The sequence below is a fragment of the Cannabis sativa genome, chromosome 7, assembly GCF_029168945.1.
Source record: "Cannabis sativa cultivar Pink pepper isolate KNU-18-1 chromosome 7, ASM2916894v1, whole genome shotgun sequence".
Taxonomy (NCBI): domain Eukaryota; kingdom Viridiplantae; phylum Streptophyta; class Magnoliopsida; order Rosales; family Cannabaceae; genus Cannabis; species Cannabis sativa.
The window spans coordinates 37,191,798-37,214,996 of record NC_083607.1 but is presented as its reverse complement, the minus strand read 5'-3'; the positions used below and the strand labels follow the sequence as shown (position 1 = coordinate 37,214,996).

The 23,199-nt window shown below is 36.6% G+C and overlaps 1 protein-coding gene across 4 annotated transcripts in view; it reads left to right on the top strand.

Annotated features, from left to right (window-relative positions):
- Nucleotides 1-17,690, top strand: part of LOC115697271 (DNA polymerase eta) — a 40,206-nt gene extending 22,516 nt beyond the window's left edge. For 3 of the 4 annotated variants that reach the window (XM_030624204.2, XM_030624206.2, XM_030624207.2), the window contains exons 11-16: nucleotides 7,353-7,461; nucleotides 7,551-7,681; nucleotides 16,110-16,179; nucleotides 16,267-16,397; nucleotides 16,889-16,994; nucleotides 17,102-17,690. In XM_030624204.2, the coding sequence (XP_030480064.1) occupies nucleotides 7,353-7,461; nucleotides 7,551-7,681; nucleotides 16,110-16,179; nucleotides 16,267-16,397; nucleotides 16,889-16,994; nucleotides 17,102-17,349 (795 nt within the window). In that variant the 3' untranslated portion in view covers nucleotides 17,350-17,690. The remainder of the gene's footprint in view (nucleotides 1-7,352; nucleotides 7,462-7,550; nucleotides 7,682-16,109; nucleotides 16,180-16,266; nucleotides 16,398-16,888; nucleotides 16,995-17,101) is intronic. The other variant, XM_061118827.1, reaches the window with a different exon arrangement.
- The last annotated feature ends 5,509 nt before the right edge of the window (nucleotides 17,691-23,199 follow it).

Genomic DNA, 23,199 nt, shown 5'->3' with positions numbered 1-23,199 from the left:
AATGGAGAGACTTAGCAATCTTAAAGCTACAAGCTCACCAACAAAAAGTAGCTTGGTGCTTCAATAAATAAGTAAAAATGAGGAAGTTTTTTGTAGGGGATATGGTACTCAGAAGATTATTCTTAAATACTGAAGACAGTGTTGTAGGCGTGCTCGGACCTAATTGGGAAGGTTCCTATCAGGTGATCAAAATCACAAAATCAGGAGCATATAAGCTTAGTCGGTATGACGAAAACATGAAGCTAATTCTTGTACCAAGATACTGGAACGGTGAACACCTAAGAAAATATTACCAGTAAAAAGTTGCTCTTAAGTGATCACCTTATGTACTGTTACCGTGCAAATGTTGATTGATTCTATGTACTAAGGTCCAATGACCGTTTTCAAAGCACTTTATTTTGTGTATCCACTGCAACCTGCTTGGAGGAACCAGCAGCAACTCCCTCAACAGGCTGGTCGGTTTGATTGGTTTTGGCCGTTTTAGTTCCCTTTTTTTTTTTCATCTCCTTGCAAGTTTGAAGCATGGCCGCCTTATCCTCCAGTGTCATATAATTAAAATTGGCGTCAGGATTGGCCGACCAGAACTCAAGAACTCAAAGAAGAGGTTGGTGGCAAGTTAGAAATAAGAGTTAAATTCCCCTTCTTACCAACTCACTTTCTCGTCTAGGCTGACTTGGAAGTGGCTGCCTCATCCTCAACATCCTTTACTTTCTGTTCAAGCTCGCTAACTTGTTCGGTCTACTTTTGAAGAACTTGGAGCCCCTCACGCTCATCCTCCAGCTCGTTGACTCACTTAGTGGAAGCTTCAAGATTTTTCTCCAATTTCTCTACAGATGGAGTGTCAGCAATTTGTCGTTCGAGTTCGTCGACCTTCTTCTTCGCCTCGAGCAGATCCTTGTTAACTTGCTCCAAAATTAGATCTTTCTCGACCAACTCTTGCTGAACCTTCACTAGCTCGGAGTTATCTATTGCAAATTGTTTGGCCAATGCTTTTGTCTGGGAATAGATATACTCGACCTGTAGGTTCAGCTTAAAGCAAAAAAGAGCAAGTCAGTTAAAGAAAAAGGCATGTACGGTATGGCCAAACAACAGTTTATGTTGAAAAAGAATACTTTAGTCAGCTCTTTTAGAAAGCCTCCCCTCCAGACTTCTAGAGAATAATTCAGCACCCTTCAACTTCTCCCTGTTCTCCGCACGGACTCTGTCAAGGTAGCTGCTTCATACCTCTTCAGCTCTTTTCATCTCTACGGGAATTGGGGTATAAGTTTTTCCCTTCGATATTTGAACGGGAGCAGGAGGAGGAGGCAAATCCTTAGAAGTCTTTGTGGTCCTTGAGCTGACCGAAACACATGGAGGGTCGTCAACGGTAACCTTGTATTCCTCAGGCACCTTTTTAGGAGGTGGCAGAGCCAATGTTTGAGAGCTTTTAGGCTCTTTCTTTTGAATTTTGCTCGGACTCTCCGGATCATCCGCCCACCTTTCTCTTCAAAGCTTGTGTAAGCCTGTTTGACATTGTTGTGGAGAGTAGAAGCAAGCGATTAGAAGGTATAATCAAGACAATGAAAAAAGACAAGTGTAAAAATGAATGTTTGGACGTCATCATCTGAAGAATCATCTATGTCCTCTTCAACTGTGGCCTTCTCCTTCCCAACAACATGCTGAATGTTTGGAGGGGCAGACTCCTCAGCATCCCTTACAAGGATGGGCTTCTTAGGCATTGGCTTCTTAACCACCGAAGCATCCTCTTTGGTATCTCCATCTCCATAAAGCCCATACTTAATAAATTTTTCCGGTTGTTGTCAGCAGTGATATGTTCTGAGAAAACGTTGACATCTCCAGAATCGCTCATGCTCTATTCCACAGTCTGTGTTTAAAACTTGGTTGGTCATAAATCTTGACGTATTGAAAGGCAAGATGATCAGTCTCCATCTCAGGGGCAATATAGCAGTTGTGAAGAAACCCGCTAATCTTCGTGACAGAGGAGTGGTTTGTGTCGATCCGCCACGAGCACTCAAGTTGAGAAAAAAAAAATAGCCCGAACGACCATGGTCCGAACTAGACTTCAGATAAAAGAACTAATTTATATCGTGGGGCGAAGGCTCTCCCAATTCCTGCTGCGCGTACAAGACGTACATTGCAGCCAGGTACTTAATCCCCTTTAGGTGAACTGCGTCAGGCAGATTTTGTAGTAGTTAGCCAAATTCACAAAATATGGATGAAGTGACAGGAGGGCACCCTGTTGAGCGTGCAAGCTGGACCACGCGCACAAGCCCTCTCCAGGGTCATTTGCCAGTTGCCTGTTGAAGGGAAGAAAGATCGCTACGTTTCCGAGCAGTCCCTTGTCTAGATTTCTCAACCTCTTCTCGGTTAGCTCGGAAGGGGGAGAAATCCACATTGGAGCACGTTCCTCCTGATGTTATGATGGTTGAGCTTTATCAAGCTTTGTGATCGTATAGTGGCGACCCTTTTCTAAGACTTCGCCCCGGGCAGTGATAGGCTGCCCGCCCTTAGTATACCCTTCATAGCCACGGAAAGACATGACGACATACCTATCATACCTGCCTTGGTTTAGGACCTCTTGCACTTCAACATTGCCAGTCGGAAGAACCTCTTCTCCGTCAGAGCTATTGTTGTGCGGTCCTTGCGACATAGCCATTAACAACACGAACTCGGAGTCGTCCGGACCGATCCTGCAGTAAGTTTGCATAGTTCGGGCCACGTTTATCGAGCTAGGTAGACGTCTGGACAAAGGATGATCAGCAACTGTAACTGCCATTTTTGCTTTGACAGTAGGTCTCCTTTAAGGCTCTGGGTGAGCCTCTGGCAAAGTCTCTAGAACACCTAGACAGACTACGTACGTCCAGTTAGATGGCGGGTCGGCCTTAATCCTTTGTTGTATTCCCAAAGGAATTGTCTGTACACGCTCCCACCAATGCAGTCCAGATAGTAATGGTGTTGCACGAATGGCACAAATAGTTTAGCTTTGTCGCTCGAAACCTCCCAGTCGTCAAAACTAGAAATTGAGCTTTTGCTTGAAGAAGAAGATTCTACGCGAAGTCTAGGCTGATCTTCAAGAAAAAGCTGTAGCAAATCTTGGTCTATGCGGTTCTTACCTCCCTAGAATTTGCCCGGGTTCATATACAAAAGAAGGAAGGGGAGGTAAATGCTGAGCAAGAAGGAAAGAATCAATGGAAAGCAGTTCCCATAATTTGACCAGAATAATTCTGGATCGAAGAAAAGAAACTTTGTCCAAAAAAACGAATATCTTAGTTTGAAGGTGCTCAAGAACAGGGATGGACCCATAATTTGTCGAAACGCCGTATCCCATATGAAAGTTATTTCAAGGATTTTTTTAAAGGAAAACATGCAAATGCCCAAGAATCTAACAACTAAGGTCAGTACAAGCATATTCAGTATTAAAAGATCCAGATTCTAATCCTACCAGTGATGAACACTCGTAACATTAACTCAGATTTTGCAAAAAACATGTAATGTAAAATGCAAAAAATTTAAGATAAAAATGCATTGAAAGGTTAGATACTTACTCACTATAGATATTGCTGGAAGGAATGCACAAAACCGAAGCTGGAATTTGCATTGGAAGATTTGAGAATTCTGAGAACTCTTGAAGATTTGAGAGTGAAATTTTGCTCTAATAGTCTTGAATTTGTAAAGGAGTAAAAGAGTGCAAATGAGGATTTCTATCATCTTTTATAGGTTGCTCGAGGGGTATATTAGTAATTCGGTTTTCAAATGGGATTTCCCCCAAGAAAGGAGTGTAATCAACACACTTGGAGTGTATAATCGTCAGCACACTCCCCAAGAGCATGATTCCTCTAGTCAGAATAATCCATGTCTTAAGATTTGAAAGGACATCTTGAAAATCCGAAAAGACGAATACGTTCACCCACCTCGTCGGACACGTGTCACCTCATTTATCTAGTACGTCGACCGAGCAAGTCCATGTACAAACTGAAGTTCCCACGAGGACTTGGGGGGAAAATGTTATTCCAAAATCTGCATGGATGACGTGGCACTTCTCTGGGTGACACGGGGAATGTTTCCAGGACTTGGGCGGAGGGTACCATCTTCGGAATGCCGCCCAGTGGAAATGGCCTATTAAGTAATTGTTGTTTGATAATCTGAGCCTCTTTCGTGTTCTTATTTTGCTCTGTATTACTCATATTCTTTTCGAATCTAATTATTTTCAATCACTTTAAAGACTCATTGGCCAAAAGCGAGGTCAACAAATATTATTCTTTTAACCATTATAATAATGCAATAATGAACTTAGAAAGAAGTGACCATGACCCTGGGACATTTGTTGAGCTGTTAGGTTTGTGGTTTTTGCTCCTCACATTGTTGAGGTTCATTTTATGGATCATCTACTAACTCAAGAACTGCAAGCTTCATGTTTACCAAACATATCAAGCTTAGAAGGGATTTTATCTTTAAAACCAATAATGCTCATTGAATTTGAGGAGGAAAAGGATGAATTGCTTTGTCCAACTGTAATTTTATCCTAACTATTGATTTATTGCACCTAAGCCGCAATAAAAATGATTTCTTCTATTAGGGAATGTTAGAGTATTAGCTGTATATTAGGTGTAAAAGAATTAGGGTAACTTGTATTTAGTAGTTTCCTATTTTGTTGGTAGTTTCCTATTTCCTAGTCTCCTAGCTTTGTATATAAATATGTACTATTCTATGAAATATACATATAATTTGATTCACTATTTTCTACATGGTATCAGAGCATTGTGATTCAAAATTCGAAATTCGAAATTAGGGTTCTGGAAAAAAGAAAAAACAAAAAAAAAAAATTTTTTTGAGTTTAGGGTTGTTTTTTTCGAAAATCCTATTTGGAGTGAACATTGTTTCTCACCGCCCACATAGGAGGACTGCCCAGCCGCCGATCTACGAACCCCCGAAGTCCGGTCACCGATTTCCTCGCGCGTGGGGCTCACGCGCCGCCTGAAGCTTCTGCGCCGGCGCGTGGAGGCGCGTGTGACGGCGCCTTCGACGGCGTTCTGTTGCCGATTCTTCACTGGGTTCTTCTAAGCCCACTCGCATCTGTTCTAGGTTGTAATTCGGTATTTGTTTGTCTTCTTCGTGTTTGGGTGTTCATTCTTTGGTGTTCTTTTGTTCTTTTTCTCTGTCTTTGTGTTTGCTTTTGAGATTATGGCAGAGATAAGATCAGATTCAAAATCAGTTGTTGTTTCTGATGTTGTTCCCGTAATGTCTAAAATCACGGATCATAAGTTGATTGGTTCGAATTATTTGGAATGGAGTAAGACGATTCGACTGTATTTGAGGAGTATTGACAAAGATGATCACTTGACTGACGATCCTTCTGAAGAAACAAACGATTCAAGGAAAATATGGCTCCGTGAGGATGCTCGCTTGTTCCTTCAAATTCGAAATTCTATCGATAATGAGGTAATTAGTTTGATTAATCATTGTGAATTGGTTAAAGAACTAATGGGTTACTTGGAGTTTTTGTATTCTGGCAAAGACAACATATCTCGCATATATGATGTTTGCAAAGCTTTTTATCGCGCGGAGAAACAAGATAAGTCTCTTATGAATTATTTTATGGCTTTCAAGAAAACATATGAAGAACTTAATGTGCTATTACCGTTTAGTCCTGATGTAAAAGTTCAACAGCGCCAACGAGAACAGATGGCTATTATGAGTTTTCTTGCAGGACTCTCATCTGAATTTGACTTTGCAAAGTCACAAGTTCTCTCTGGTTCTGATGTCTCCTCTTTACAAGATGTGTTTACTCGTGTTCTTCGCACAGAGACTACCTCTTCAACTCCTCTGAATAGCGCCTTGGTGAGTCGTAATAATTCTGCACCGGAAAGAAACTCTACTCCAAGTGGATTTAAAGGAGGTAATTCACAAGGACCTGATAACCGCACACCAAATTCTGGGAGCATCATGTGCAATTATTGTAAGAAACCAGGCCACACCAAGTTTGAGTGTAGGAAGTTACAATTTAAGAATCGACAACAACACTCTGCCAATATTGCAAGCACTAGTGATGCATCTGACAAATTCGAATCACTACTTTCTACATTTATATGGATTGAAACAAAGCCCTCGTGCTTGGTTTGGTAAATTTAGTCAGGCTGTTGAGAAGTTTGGTTTGTTGAAAAGTAAGTCAGATCATTCTGTGTTTTATAAAAGATCCACTGTTGGTATCATTTTGTTAGTGGTGTATGTTGATGACATCGTTATTACTGGAAATGATACTGAAGGCATCTCATCCCTTAAGTCTTTCATTCACACCCAGTTTAACACGAAAGATTTAGGGGAACTCAAGTATTTCTTGGGGATTGAAGTTACTCGGAGTAAACAAGGTATTTTTCTGTCTCAAAGAAAGTATGTACTTGATTTGCTAACTGAGACAGGGAAATTGGGATCAAAACCTTGCAATGCTCCAATGAATCCAGCTGTGCATCTTACACGTGATGGGAAACCATTTGAAGATCCTGAGAAATATCGCAGGTTAGTTGGAAAGTTGAATTATTTAACTGTGACTCGTCCAGATATTGCATTTCCAGTTAGTGTTATCAGTCAGTTCATGTCTTCCCCAACAATTCATCATTGGGCAGCATTAGAACAAATTTTATGTTACTTAAAAGGAGCACCAGGACGAGGTATAGTTTACAAGGATCATGGACATACCCAGATTGAGTGTTTTTACGATGCGTATTGGGCGTGTGCTCCAAGGTAGATAGACGATCCACTTCAGGATATTGTGTATTTGTTGGGGGCAATCTGGTCTCTTGGAAGAGTAAGAAACAAAATGTTGTATCTAGATCTAGTGCTGAATCAGAATATAGAGCTATGGCCCAGTCCGTGTGTGAGGTAATATGGATTTATCAGCTTTTGACTGAATTCGGGTTTAAGACTTCTATTCCAGCAAAATTATGGTGTGATAATCAAGCTGCTCTTCATATTGCCTCGAATCCCGTATTCCACGAGCGAACTAAGCACATTGAGATCGATTGTCATTTTGTTCGTGAGAAAATTCAACAAGGTCTGATCTCCACAGGATATGTGAAAACCGGAGAACAACTAGGAGATATTTTTACAAAAGCTTTGAATGGGGTGCGGATAGACTATCTTTGTAACAAGCTGGGCATGATTAACATCTATGCTCCAGCTTGAGGGGGAGTGTTAGAGTATTAGCTGTATATTAGGTGTAAAAGAATTAGGGTAACTTGTATTTAGTAGTTTCCTATTTTGTTGGTAGTTTCCTATTTCCTAGTCTCCTAGCTTTGTATATAAATATGTACTATTCTATGAAATACACATATAATTCGATTCACTATTTTCTACAGGGAACATCTTCAATCATGAAATACTTCCATGGTGAAAGTCCATCCTCCATGTTGTCAAAACAATCACATGATGGTTTTGTTGAAGATGCTGATCAACCGTCACATTCAGGTAATTCCTATCTTCTTTGCTTTACTTTGGTTCATAATCTTTAGTATTTCTGTTTCTTATAATCTTATAATAATAGTGCCATTTTTCAGGTACTGAAAGCAGTTCAGAAATTAATTTAATTCAGCAGCAAATAAATTTTCCTGGTGAAGATACCATTACCAAGGGCAAGATGCCTTGTCTAGATCAACAAGACCACAAAAAGGACATTCAGAAAGAACAGGTTATGATAGTTTTGAATGACTTGCGATTATCAATATTTTTTTTTTTATATATACTTAAATTTTGAGCATATTATGGTCCCTGACAGTGGGACAAAGAAGAGTGGATGGCTTCATAGTGGAAGTTGTTTTATTTTTGTGAAGTCATTGCAAATGGAAGATTTGGAGTAGTTTCTGGTTTGCTTCATTGCTTAGCAATTAGCATTCCAGAAGGTCTGCTAAAGATAACTTACGCGGCTCATCTCTGATATATAACGGACCATGAAAATAAGAAAGAAAGTCCATCAAAAACAATTCCAAATCCCTCAAAAATTAGAACAAAAAAACAATATTTAAAAAGGAAAATATCACCGTACTCTACTAATATTCTGGAAATAACAACCACAATAGAAGGGTTCCCCTGAATTTAATGAGTGGCCACTTTGAATAAACAGTCTTGACTTTTTTGTTCTGTTTTTTCTCCTTATTAGTTCATTTAGAAAGCTTGTATCCTTTTAAATTTAGTTGATTTGCTTGGCTAGTTAATATTATATGTCAAATAAATTGGATTTGAAGACACTGACACAGAAGGAAAAGATACTGCTGATGTGGAAGGCAATGATGAGTGAATGAAGCAATCCCAAGAAAGATTTTATTCTTGTATTGATTTTTCAACTCTGTTACATAAAAATTTGTAATATTCTCTTCTATGTACACGTTACTGTTTTGAAAGGCGGAAACAGGTTCTGAGGCGTTTTGCCATAGTCTTGCGAGGCGTAAGCCTCGACAATAAGAATATAAAATTCATAAACATGATATATATCATAAAATTCATAACAAAAAATACATAATTTCATAATAAAGTCATACAATTCATAAAATTACTAGCTATAAGTCTTAAAATATAACTAAAGGCATAAAAGGTTCAAAATTAAAATCCTAATTAATAGACAAATGATAAATTTAAAATCTAAAGTTTCAAACATAAAGATGATAGGAATTTCCTATCATTTTGGGTATAATCAGTAGCAAGATAAAAGAAAATAGAGCCAAACAGTAGACACAATAGAAAATAGCAAGTATATTGATATTAGAGTGACAAAGAGAACAAGTTTGCTGGGTATTCGAGAGACCCAGCTCTCTCCCAAGAGCTATAAGCTCACTTAACTAAATCATTCACACCCCAAAACCCTTCTATTACTCTCCTATTTATACCATCTCAATACTCCCATTACAATTACTCATATACCCTTATTATTTAATACCCTAAGGCCTAACAATACCGGCCGCCCGAAATTCACCTTGTCCTCAAGGTGAAGAACATGAAGCATCAATTGCCAACCTCGCTTCCGCTGTCACAGAACCAAGCCAGCAATGCGTATTGTTAACACTGTGAGAAAAACGCCAAGTTTCAGAACTCGCCTCCACCCGCCAGATCTCGTGTTCCCAAACCAATTATCATGTGACCCCTATCGAAGAACCAATCTAGTAAATGCAATTTGCACAACAATTTCTTACCATGCCCCTGAATGTTGAAGATCGTTCTTGTTGGAGTAAGTGGGTTGTTGTGGCTTCCTTTCAAATAGAATCCATCAAGCTGAACTCCACTTTGCTCCCTCACTACACGAACTAAACCTTCTGTTATTTTGTTGAAGAAGTTTTCTGCAATAAGAAATGTCTCCCTGCCCTGTTTAATAAAATCTTCATAAGCCAAGTTAAGCTTATCCCTTTGCTGAAAATAATATTCAGCAACCTTGATGACCCTCCAATTGAGAACATAAACCCCCATCAGTGTAGGAACAGCACCCAAGATTGAGATTAGTTGCTTAATTTCTATGACTTGTTTAACCAACCCCTGCAAAGGATAGCCCCAATTTTCACCAACCAACCAAATTGCAAACAGAAAATTACCACTAGGTGGCTCTTTCCCATACGAATTACCTAGTAAACCAAATTGATGTTGTGAAGTTAGGCCATGCTTAAAATTTCCAAAAGTGATACTCTGTCCTCTGTCAAAAACCCATAAACCGCCAATCCCAATGGGTAAACGAGAGAAACATGAATTACTCACCCAATTGTCATAGTTGTGCTTCACATGTAATACTTTAGCACATATTTCATTTTGTTGGTGCTCTTGCCCAAAACCAGTAGGAAAGAAATAGGGGGAAGTGAACAAATCCCTAAGAATCAAGGGTTGGATTATTGAGTTCCTATCATGGGTTGCCACAACCACTTTGATTTTCTTTTCTCTGTGAAGAATCCATGTAATTACTAGCCCATAGGATTCGATATCACTTGATAATAATCTCCTATGTGGTGTTTTAATGTATCTGTTTCCAATAATATCAATGTAGACACTCATATCCCTTGAAAATCTTATTCTTACAATTTCAACTTGAGATGACACACTCACCATAAGAAAAGATTTGAGTTTAGGTTGCCAAACCTTAAGTGAATCTGATATTAATTTTCCTGCGTTAGCCATTAATGACTTGTCCTCAAGGTGAGAAGATAAGTTGCTCTTGAATAAGATACACTTTCTACAGGTGATTCTTCTCTCTCCGCCAAAAACCCAACGAGTGGATGGTGAAGTTACATCCTCTATGTACCCGAATCGCTGACCACCGACCGTCCTCACGGTGCCCACCGTCCTTCGTTCCGTCATCGGTGGCTGGGAGTCGTAATCGTCCAGTCGTAGTCCTGGACGATGCTTCGTGCGATTAGAAGAAGGGAACATAGAGACCTGATCCCACGTGACCCATGTGTTAACTAAAATAAACATTGGGCTTTTTTTTCTTTCTTTGCTTAATGGCCCACCAAGGGTTAGGTCAAAGTAATTGGGCCTCAGACCAAGAAAGAGAGAATCAAGTCCAATTGCCTCAATAACCATTAAGGCACACCAGTAATGTTGAACGCCATTAGGGAGCTCGAGAAGACATCGCGACTTCTCTGGTCTGGGCGTCAAGGATCGCAGAAGCTGCTTCTCAGGCGAGAAGATTGTCTCCTCCGGTGCCGATCGGCAGCACCGTTCCGTTGGCCATGAATCGTGATTCCCTTTGGTGTCCGACGGATACACTTGTTTCTTTTGAAGCTCCAGTGGTGGTTCGACCATTGGTTCAACCTCTTTCTCCTCTGGCTCAAGTAGGCAACGCATCTCCCATGAACTTGACGACGGCGGTCGACCACGCTGCTCGTCCACCGTTGGGCGGCGTCGTGTCTCACCCATCCAACTAAGAACTTCCGACCAACATAATCCGGGTAAGACAAAGAAGATACCAATGTTAGTGTCATCCAGTGGAGCGTCGATCATCTTCTGTAGCTCCGATGAGCGGCGGTTCGACTTCGACGACGTATCTCGAAGATCCATCCTATGGTGCTTGACTGGAAGTGTTCCCAAGATGCTTCTCCAATCTAAAACCTCTGTTGCTTCACCCTTATCGGCTTCGTCTCGTTGTTCGTTCTCCTCGATGGTTGTCACTGCCGCTGCTGATTGTGGAAGCAGCATCTTTGAACAACCTTGTGCCGACACCATCGAGTCAACCTCAGTCGCCATTAGAATGTTGTTGGTGTTTCGTGCCTCTCTGGATTTTTGTATTCGATCGATCATCAGGTCCAACTGTTTCACAATGGGACCAATCGTACCCTCAAGAGCTGATTTCATCATTTCCAATTGGTTCGGAGCTTGCTGAAACTCCAACCGATTTTCCATCACACCTCGCCTCAAAGATTCGACGTGCTCTGATACCATTTGATAGGAATTTCCTATCATTTTGGGTATAATCAGTAGCAAGATAAAAGAAAATAGAGCCAAACAGTAGACACAATAGGAAATAGCAAGTATATTGATATTAGAGTGACAAAGAGAACAAGTTTGCTGGGTATTCGAGAGACCCAGCTCTCTCCCAAGAGCTATAAGCTCACTTAACTAAATCATTCACACCCCAAAACCCTTCTATTACTCTCCTATTTATACCATCTCAATACTCCCATTACAATTACTCATATACCCTTATTATTTAATACCCTAAGGCCTAACAAAAGATTAAAAGTTCCAAGGGTTTTTTATTTAGTTTTGGGCTTTTAAACTTTACAAAATAAAACTCAAAATAGCTCAAGAAAAGTTTTAAAAAAGCTCACTCAAACTCTTTTAAAAAGGCACACTGAAACTCTTTGAAAAAAGCCCAATGAAACTCTTTAAAAAAGGCCCAAAACAACTCAATTAGCTGAGGCGTAAGCCTCACACGCCTCACAAGGTCGAGGCGTAAGCCTCATGGACAGTGACTGAGGCTAAGCCTCAGCGGCGTTTTTTGAACGCCTCGTTCCAAGACGCGCCTCGAGGCGTACGCCTCAAACGCCTTTTAAAACTATGGTATACGTGTCTTTTTCTCTATGGCCTTTAGCCTTATTCCTGTTGTAATACCTCTATTATATAATTAAAAGGCCCCTGCTCATAAGTTTTGAGCTAATTTAATCTTTACTGCGTTTACTCCTTTAATTTCTCTTGGGATTAGAGCAACATAGGCCGTTGGCCATGTCGACCGGTGAAAGTCAGACTCCATCAAATCAACCGGAGAAGGCCGGTCCTGGAAATGTTAGGAATGCTTCAGAGAACTCGAATGTGCAGCAAAGTTTTGTAGGATCTACTGCAACATCGCTAATAGTGACTCTCTTCAGCAACACTTTGAGTCAAGCTTTTTTGCTCAAACTCGACAGGAACAATTTCTCGTTGTAGAAGACGATGGTCTCAACCATCATTCGAGGTCATCGATTAGATGGATACCTCAAAGGACTAAGAGCATGTCCCTCACAATATTTCACTATTGAGAAAACTATAGAAGAAGGAATCGAGTTCTCAAAACAGGTGATAAATCCTGAATATGAATCGTGGATAGTCCATGACCAACTCCTAATGGGTTGGCTATATGGTTCAATGACTGAGGGGATTGCCTCTGAAGTCATAGGTTGCAATACAACTGCTCAACTCTGTACAACACTCGAGGGGCTGTATGGGGCTCATTCTCATGCAAATATGGATGAGCTGAGAACAAAAATTCAAACTACAAGAAAGGTAGCCAACTCCATGACAAATTACTTCAAGCAGAAACGGATCAGGGCTGATTCCCTTGCTGTGGTAGGGGAACCATATCCTGAAAAACATCTTAATGCCAATGTCCTCTTATATTTGGATATAGAATATCTGTCCATTGTTTGCTTACGTGAATCTCGTCCTCAACTTACATGGCAGGAACTACTAAACTCTCTACTCAGTTTTGATAGTAAACTGGAATGCTTGCGTTCTGTGAACAACTCCAGGAAACTTCTCAACTCTCCAGGTGCCCTGTCTGCTAACTTGGCACAGAATTGCTTCACTCCAAGGTCATCTAGATCTAAGGGATCCAATTTTAATCCAGGTCAAGGGATTGGTTCTCACACAAATCAACCAAGAGGCAGAGATTACCATGGCAGAGGAGGAAGATCAGGTTGTGGATCCAGACCCACTTGCCAAGTTTGTGGAAAGTATGGCCATGCTGCATATGTCTGCTACAACAAATATGATGAGTCCTATATAGGACAACCACCACAAATTGAGGAAACCCAAAGCAAAGACAAGCCACAACAGCTGGCTACTCATTGCAACTCCCCAGATGCTTACTGATGAAAGTTGGTATGCAAATAGTGGGGCAACCAACCATTTGACTGCTAATGGTGATAAACTTGCTAACAAGTCAGATTATGGTGGTAAGGAACAAATTGTTATAGGGATGGTAGGAAATTATCTGTTCAGTCCACTGGTACTGGTTCAATTAACATTTCTGCAACAAATAAGCTATTACTATAAGATTTGCTTCATGTTCCTACTATTACTTAAAACCTTATAAGTGTTTCTAAACTAACCCATGATAATCAAGTATCCATTGAGTTTTTCTTTGGTTTTTGTTGTGTGAAGGACCTGCAAACAGGGAAAGTGGTGTTGGAAGGAACACATAAAGAAGACCTTTATCGACTCAGTTCTTCTTCACATTCTGCTGTCTCTACACATCCACAATCCAGTATTCAATTTAATGTTTCCCTAAAGGATACCTAGCAGACGTGCCTAGGTCATCCTTTTAGTTCAGTTTTAAATCAAGCGTTAAAGATGTTTACTGTAAAACACACTATCAATGAGAAACAAATCTTCCGTGATGCTTGTCAATTTGGGAAATCTCATGCTTTGCCTTCTAAAAATTCTCAGTTTAGAGCTACCAATGTACTTGATTTGATACACAAATTTATGGGGAGCAGCCCCTGTGGCTTCTTTAAAAAACATTAACTTTAGATATTATATTCACTTTGTTGATGATTATAGTCGATACACTTGCCTCTTCCCCTTAAGCAAAAATCTGATGCACTTGCAGCCTTTACTCAATTCAAAGCTCTAGTTGAGAATCAATTTGAAAGGAAAATCAATCAACTAAGAACAGATTGGGGTGGGGAATATCAGGCATTTACAGAGTTAGTGATTGAAAAATAGCATCATGTTTAATCACTCTTGTCCTCACACCCTGAACAAAATGGTAGTGCAGAGAGAAAACATAGGCAAATAGTTGAAATGGGTCTTACCTTGCACAAGCTAAAATGTTTTTAAAATACTGGTTTGAAGCTTTCCAAACTGCAGTGTACCTAATAAATAGATTGTCAACTCCAATTCTATCCCACAAGTCACCTCGTGTAGTTCCATCTCCATTTCGCTTGAGGGGTGGTGTCAAAGAAATTGGATTTGAAGAGACTGGCATAGAGGGAAACGATGCTGCTACGTGGAATGCAATGATGAGTGAATGAAACAATCCCAAGAAAGATTTTATTGTTGTATTGATTATCCAATTCTGCTACATAAAAATTTGTAATATTCTCTTCTATGTACATGTGTCTCTTTCTCTATGGCCTATAGCCTCATTCCCGTTGTAATACCTCTGCTATATAATGAAAAGGCCCCTGCTCATAAATTTTGAGCTGATTCAATCATTACTGTGTTTACTCCTTTAATTTCTCTTTAGAAAGATGAATACATTTGAAACTTTGCAGTAGCTGACTTCTTTTATGGTTTGTCTCACGAGTGAAGTAAACATAGGGTAAAAATATGGATCTACTTTTCCCTACAATGTAGTCTCACATTCTAAAAAGTGCCTCATTGTGGGTCTATAAAACAATTCAAGGTCAAATTCATACCTCTCCCAAAATATATTAGGGATCCTCACTTGTGGCAGAGGAAAACCGTGGTAACAAACCACTCTGAAGGAATAAATAGGCAATAGAACTACTCAAAACCAAAATCCCAAAATCCCAAAATCAAGTAATATATATTACCAAAGACATTCCCAATCTCCCACAGGACTTCAACTTTATTTTAGTTCTTCGAAGATCCTACTATTTCTTTCTAACTACACAACCCAAAAAATAGCGAAGATGGCTGTCTTCTACAACTTGGAAGCTCTCCCACCCCCTTTTAGTTTGCACAATAGCATTTGGCTGCATTTTTGGGGCATGCACCCCTGGATGCTGCTGACGTCTCTAAGCATCTTTTGCCATGTTATCTTACTAAAAGGACACTCTCCAAGAATAAATGGGAAAATTTCCCATTTTTCTTATGACAGACGTACCAACCTGGGGATAATATTTGATATGGTCTTCTCCTTTGTAATACCTCATGAACGTCCAACTTCTCTTGACATAGGAACATTTCCTTCTGTTATGGGTTAATTTGCCGTAGAGCTTGTTTAACATTTCCAGATTCTCTGAAGTAAATCAAACGAGATAGAAAGTGTTAGATTACTCACGGTGTTGGTGAGAGAGAAGGAACATTTTTGGGCTTCAGTTTCATCATTTATTTGTTAATTTTACCACTTTGATCTTGCTGTCTGTGTCTAAGTATGTTTCAAAACTTTTGTTCGCTTGTCTGGTGCCCTTAACTTGTTTCTCACTATAATTCCCCTGTTTGATATCTTTGCAGCAAAATATGATTTTTTTTTTGCTGAATTTTGCAGCAAAATATTGATCTTATGAATTTGTCTCTTGTTTGGCGTTTGAGTGGCATTTTATTATATATAGCTTCTTTTAGACAGTGTAAGAGATTATTTTTACAGATAATAAGAGCTTATGGATAATTTGTATGTGTAAATTGTGGTTCATTGCTGTGTTGATTTTTTCACTCTATATTTATTAGGGGGCCTTTGTGGCAGAGGAAAATGGACTTCATTACTTAAAATTAACAATAGAACTTCAAAGATCCTAAGCCAAGCGTATAATATCTAGGACCAAGATACACCCCATTCTTATCGACCAGATTATGTTTGGCTAAATTAGTCATCATAGGCATGTACATGCTTTAATGTCATCCTTAACAAAATTCAATTTTAGAAATATGACAGTTTCTTACTCTTCGATTTTCAATGATGAGATTTTCTTGTCATGCAGATTCCATGTCACTTGCCTTTAGAGCGTGGACAAGATGATGTCACCCAAGAAGCTTGTTTGTCCTCAGTAGGTAGTAATTAGTAAATTGTACTTGTTACTTTATCTTTTACCTCTATATGTCTCATAGAATCATAACCAATACATAGTTTCACTATAGGCACAGAAAGCTGTTCAGGCATTAACCAAAGTGAGGAAAATAAAGTTTTTCACGGGGATGAACCTTCTGGTCAATGCGGCGTGTCTAGTTTGAATAGACCGGAGCAAAAGAGAAAGGCATTGAAAGAAAAGGTTTAATGGCTTTTACCTCACTTCATCATTGATTCCTCCAGTTTACTTCATTCTAATTTTTCTCATCGTGTTAAACTAGAAAGGAAAATAAACTTTTTTTATACAAAGAATAAATTTAACACGATGTAACTTTTACATCTTTCTAGTATAAAGGAAAAACTTTATACAAAATTTTTTTTACATCGTGTTAAACTAGAAAGGAAAATAAACCTTTCATCGTGTTAAAATTTTTACAAAAAAATAGTATTTTATATAATTATTCCTTTTTATTTTGTGTTAAGTTGAGTCGATCCGTTTTCAACCCGCGTTTTTTAGGGTGAAAACCCTATTTATGGTTACTCCTTCTCCCTTCTCCTTTAAAAGAGTAGAGATCAAGAGTAGAATGTTAAATTTCAGATGGTTATCCAATCCATGATATTCCAATCAACCGGAGAAGTTCATTTTTCCATTATGAATAGTTTAATAAGCCTTTTTATTGACAATTTTTGTAGCCGGGCACACATTCAATCTTGAGATTCTTCAAGAAAATTGATCAGTCTTGCCCTACAGTGAAAGAACATGACGATGATTTGCAAAATGTTGAACTAGCATCAACAGGTAATTCCAGTTCCCACTTGTCCCATTTATCTTACTGTTGATTTCATAAATCTCATATACGACTTGTAAGCTTTCCAATAAGATAATCTGTTTCGAATTGCATCAAGGAGTTGGGCTAACTGAAAGACCTTTAGAAGTCAGTGACACCAACAATGGACAGTGTACTTTGACTCAATTTGAACGCAGAGAAGCATGGAGTTACAAGATTGATGAAATTGACCCTTCTGTGGTTGATGAGTTACCACCAGAAATTCAGGATGAAGTTCGATCGTGGCTCCGTCCTCTAAAGCGATCCAACATAGCGAAACAAGGTTCTAGTATTGCTCATTATTTCCTGCCAACAAGGAAAACTTGAATTCAGCTACAGTGTATCCTGTACAGGAGCGTTTTCATCTCAAAATGAGAAGCCCTTTTCATACCTGGGAATATTCATATCCAGGGTGAAAAACCAGAAGTGAAAACATACCTTCTGACTTTCTGATGTCTGTACATATTCATGTAGTTTACAGTGTTTTTCTGTTTTTTTTTAGTAGTATCTGATTTATTTTTTATTTTTGTTCATAATGCTCTAGTTGCATCGGAGTTAACAAATGAATACCAAATGTGTGTAAAGTTAATTAGTGAATTTTACTGGCTTAATTAGATTTAGGAGCAATTTTTTGGTTCTTTTTTATGATAAAAATTTCCATTCAAACACTATTACAAAATGGGCAGGTTCAGCAAAACAAGCTTCTATGAAACCAGTTGGGGAAAGAGATACATTCATTTCTCTAAGGTGATGTTTGGTTGGAGGAAATAGGGAATGAAATTGAAAGGAAACAATTTATATTTTATTACTTTGTTTAGTTCTGTTTTAAAGTATTGGAATGTCATTCTTAGTCTAGTTATATTTTCATTCCTTCCAACCAAACACTATTTAATGGGGTGTTTGTTATGTGAGTTTGAGTTGGAGAGAGTAGACTTGAAGAGAATATAAAACTTTGAGGAGATTAATACTATACTACCATTATTTTAATTTAAAAAGTGAAACTTGAAAATACAAATCTCTTCTTGAATCGTCTCTAACCTCTCATTTCCCACTCACTATTTTTCACATAATGTAAAAAAAAAAATAGAGTTTATAAAGAGAAGAAAATCAGACAAAAAAAAGGGGGGAGAGGATTGACAATTTACAAAGAAAAATCTGAGAAAGAAAAGAGAAGAGGGAAAAAAGAGAGAAAGAAAAGAAAAGTCACTGTTATTGTTGTTCGTCAAATTGTTCAAAGTCTTCAAGAGTAAGTACCTTTGCTATGAAATACATTCATTCATCTCTACTCATTCTCTTCTATTTCCCTATTCATTTATGGAATGCCCTCATTCCATAATGAAATACCTTCATTCTGCCAAATATAAATTTATAGAATGTTTTCATTTTATTAAATTTATGGATGTCCTCATTCCTCCAATCAAAGTCATTCATGGAATGCTCTCGTTCTATTAATTTATGGATGCTCTTATCCATAAATTAATATAAATTCATAGAATGCTCTCATCCAATCAATATAAATTCATAGAATGCTCTCATTCTATTAATTTATGGATGCTCTCATCTATGAAATATTCTCATTCCGCCGAATATAAATTTATAGAATGCTCTCTAAATCGTTTTGATAGTCCAAAGTTGATAAAGAATTTCTAGTGATGGTCTAAAATGAGATATAATCAATCTGAAATTTTAAAACAAATATATATATATATATATAAATATGTATATATATTCCTTGAAAGTAAATCGATGTGCATATTTATTTGTACTTGAAAGGGAGCCATAAAACTACTTGGACTAGTGATTCTTAGTGATCCAGTTTGCTTCGTATATATATAAATCTATATATATACATATATATATTTATATTAATATGCATAATAATCTATACGAAAAAAAAATGTGACCAAATGATCAATATATATAAGTATGATAATATCAGTATATCAATAAAATATAAGATTTATAAAAAGTGTATGATTTATTTATGAATTAATATTTTAGTTTGAAACCAATTGGTCACAAATATATATGTTGCAGTACTAAATAAACATATATGTTATATGCACAGTGAGAGAGAATCGAAATTATATGCATCAAACAAAAATTCTAAACAAAATACAAAATGACTAATGTAGTCATGATATTTTGATAAAATATTATTCTCAAATATCATTAAAAAAAGGGATATTTTCAAAAATATGGGAAAAATAAGCCATCTTATGATAAATATGGCAAGAAAACTAAATGCCACAAAATATGGCATTAACTAACCAAGCAAACTACAAATATGGTTTTTTCTAAAAAAAAAACCATAAAATAACTTAAAAACAGAAACTAATTTTAAATGAATGAAATTTATTATTTTTAACCATATATAAACAAAATCCTCTCTCTACACTGATTCTCTCTCTCTCTCTCTCTACTGCGATTCTCTCTTCTCTCTCCTGCGATTCTCTCTCTCTCTCTACTACGAATCGACTGGCCTGCGATTCTCTTCTCCATCTTCTTCGATTCAATTCCTCTCTTCTCCATGCACAAATTATTTATCTGATTCAAACAAAACTGACCTGAAAAACTCAGAAAATATAAAATTCAGCCATGGCCATACACACAGAAGCAACCTGCAACATCGGCACCTGACAAGCAATAAAGCTCTCCCTTAAAGCAAAAAACGAATTCTTAAGCTCAAAGCACTGATCAACCTGCACACACAAAATTCAATCAACAAATCAAGCCAACTCCGATCGTCCCTGTCAACAGTGATCAAAATAAAATACAGGTACAATTATATAAATTATGCTATGAATATTATAGGCATATATATACTGCAAAAGAAAAATACATCGAATATGTGCATTTCCAATTTAAACTTAAAAGAAAAAAAAAAACTAGATTGAAATAAATTTCATACCAAAACTATATGATCTTGCATTGCTTCATAATGAAATGTTCATACTTAATCTAGATTTAGACTATGAAGTTTCACAAAAAAAAAAAAAACACGAAAATTAAACATTATGAAAAATTTAGTTTCAGACATCCACGATCAAAAATGAAAAGATTACTGAAAATTATGAATATAAAACCAGTTTCTAAATACATTATATATTTTAACTAACAGTTTTTAAAATGATATTATCTATTAAACATAAATAAATATAAAGTAATGTTGGAAACCAGTTTCTCAAATATATAGTGAAAAAAAACACATATAATTTTAAAGTAAATATAAACAAAAAAAACAGAAACCGGTTTCTAAATACATTATATATTTTAACTAACAGTTTTTTAAATGATATTATCAGTTAAACATAAACAAATATAAAGTAATGTTGGAAACCAGTTTCTCAAGTATATAGTGAAAAAAATACATATAAATTTAAAATAAATAAAAACAAACAAACAAAAAAAAAAAAGAAACCAGTTTCTAAATACATTATAAATTTTAACTAACAGTTTTCAAAATGATATTATTTGTTAAACATAAATAAATATAAAGTAATGTTGGAAACTAGTTTCTCAATTATATAGTGAAAAAAATATATAATTTTAAAACAAATAAATAAACAAAAAAAGAAAAAAAAGAAACCAGTTTCTTAATACATTGTAATTTTTAACTAACCGTTTTCAAATATTGTACAGGAATGGACTCAATAATGTGTGTGGTCAAATATGGAGGGCAATGGAAAGAGGATAAAAGGTATGAAGACTACATAATGACTGGACTACTAATACCAACAAACTGTGATCTAAAAAGTTTGTTGGAATTAGTAAAGACTGAAATCAAATGCAACACAGCAATAGAAATACATTACCAGTTATGCCCAGACTCACCACCAATGAAAATAATTAGTGACAACTCACTGATGTTCTACTTACAACCGAGAAAGACACAAAATGCAGTTAGTGAGTCTCCACTCTGCATCACAACAGTAGACGAGACAAGACTCCAGATCATTGCTCAACAAAAACTAGAAAGTGAATCTGTAAGACAAGATACAGATGTTCAGAAACTGGTTTTACAAATAACCAACCAGCCAACATATGAGTGTATGGAATACGATGATGAAACCTCAGAAATAAGCGAGGTACTTGCATTACCAAACATATTTCAAGTACCTGATAGTGTTGCTGATTGTATCATTGAGAAAATACAAGAACACAAAAGGAAAAGACAAGAAGAAGAAAGGGAAATAATAACAGATCATAAGGTTTTCAACATTGAAAAAGGACAGATCTACAAGGACAGAAAAATATTGAAGACTGCAGTGGGTTTTTTTGCTATGATTAACACATTTTCAGTTTAAAACCAAAAGATCTGAACCAAGAGAGTATGTGGTGACTTGTGTGGATGGCAACTGTAACTGGTTTCTGAGAGCTTCAAAGTTTAAGAGTACCTCAACATTCAAAGTAAGAAAATATGTCCAAGATCACAACTGTCCAACAAATACAATACACAAAACAACCAAAAAAATATAAGGAAAAAAGAAGACATACCAAATTAAAATCCTCCACCACATCCTTAGTTTTACTTTTCTTTGATGCACTAGCTTCATCAATAACAACTTTCATTTTCTTGCTTGAAACAACTTCCGCCACAACCTTCTGAGTCTGAAAAATCATCATCATTGACTGCTTGAAGGACATTAGTAGCCTTCTTACTGACTTTTTTACTACGGTGTTTGTGAGAAACATAATCAGTAACATCACCTTTAACATCTTGATTATCAACCTGAAAAAATAAACATAAACAAAACAGAACAAATTAAAAAAAAAAAACCAGTTTTATATAACATACTCAAATCTAATAACAAACATATAAAGGATAAAAATCAATTTTCAAGGAAAAAATACTTGGAAAATTTAAACACAATAAAAATACAAACCAACAATGAAACATAAAATAAATGCTAAACCGAATTCAGCAAAATTTAATACATACTTAAAGTTTCCGGGGAGATCTTCTTGTTGGAGCTTTCAAGGGAATATCTTCCACAACATTATCGGCCTTAAACAAAACAACAAAAAATCAGTTTCATCCCAAAAAAATAAATAAACAAAAACATGAATAAACAGCAAAAAAAACATATTAAAAAAAAACATAGAGCATACTTTGGATTTACGCGGAGATTTCCTCGTTTCAACTTCAACAGGTTTTTCTTCTTCGACAAAAGGATCCTAATAAAAATAAATAAATAAAACCAGTTTCATAATAACCAAAAAAAAAAAACAAACATAAGTACTAAAAACCGGTTTCAATACAAACATAAAATATACTTTAGCTTTACGTGAATTATTTTTTGGTCGGCCTTTAGCCTTCGTAGCCTACTCAATCTTTTCAACAATAGATGAGACTTTTGAGACTGATTCACTCTCCATCTGATAAAAAAAAAAAAAACACAAAATAAACATTAGACACAAACAACAAATTAATCCTGATAATTAACACGAAAACTAGTTTCACACAAAATCGAAACAAAACAACAAAAAAAAAAAAAACAACAAAAAAACATAACGACAATTTCCTCAACAGTAATTAACTAAACAATAAAACTAATAATCCAGCCCAAAGGAAACCCATTCAAAGATCCAAGCATTTTGCAACATCAACCTTAAAACCACCCACACACCCAAATTATCACAGAATGCACAAATAACACATATCTATAACATAAATCAAACTCCAGAAACTTGTTTTTGACATGTTTCAAAATTAGGAATCCGAGGATCCGAAACAACACCTGCATCATTTCTAACCTATTTTTAAAACTGTAATCATGATCTAGAAACTGGTTTTTCATATGAGAATTATTTTGAAACCTCAAACCTCAAAACCACCCATACACACCAAAAACCAGTTCCTATAAATAAAACAAAGATTATAACTGCTCAAACACAACAATAATTTCTTCATGCAAAATAAAATCCCTACAAGTTTATAATTGATACAATATTTTCAACAGAAATTACATGGCTTTTCAGATTGCACAATAAACCCACAATTTATTACAGCACATCGACTCTAAAACCCGAAATTACTAAATCATAAAAAAAAATCATACCCAAAAACCAGTTTCTAAAAAATGAAAGAAAATTTATCACTAAAACTAACAAAAATCATATCCAAAAACCAACCAAATTTAAAAAAAAAAATAAACACAACAACAACACCGAATA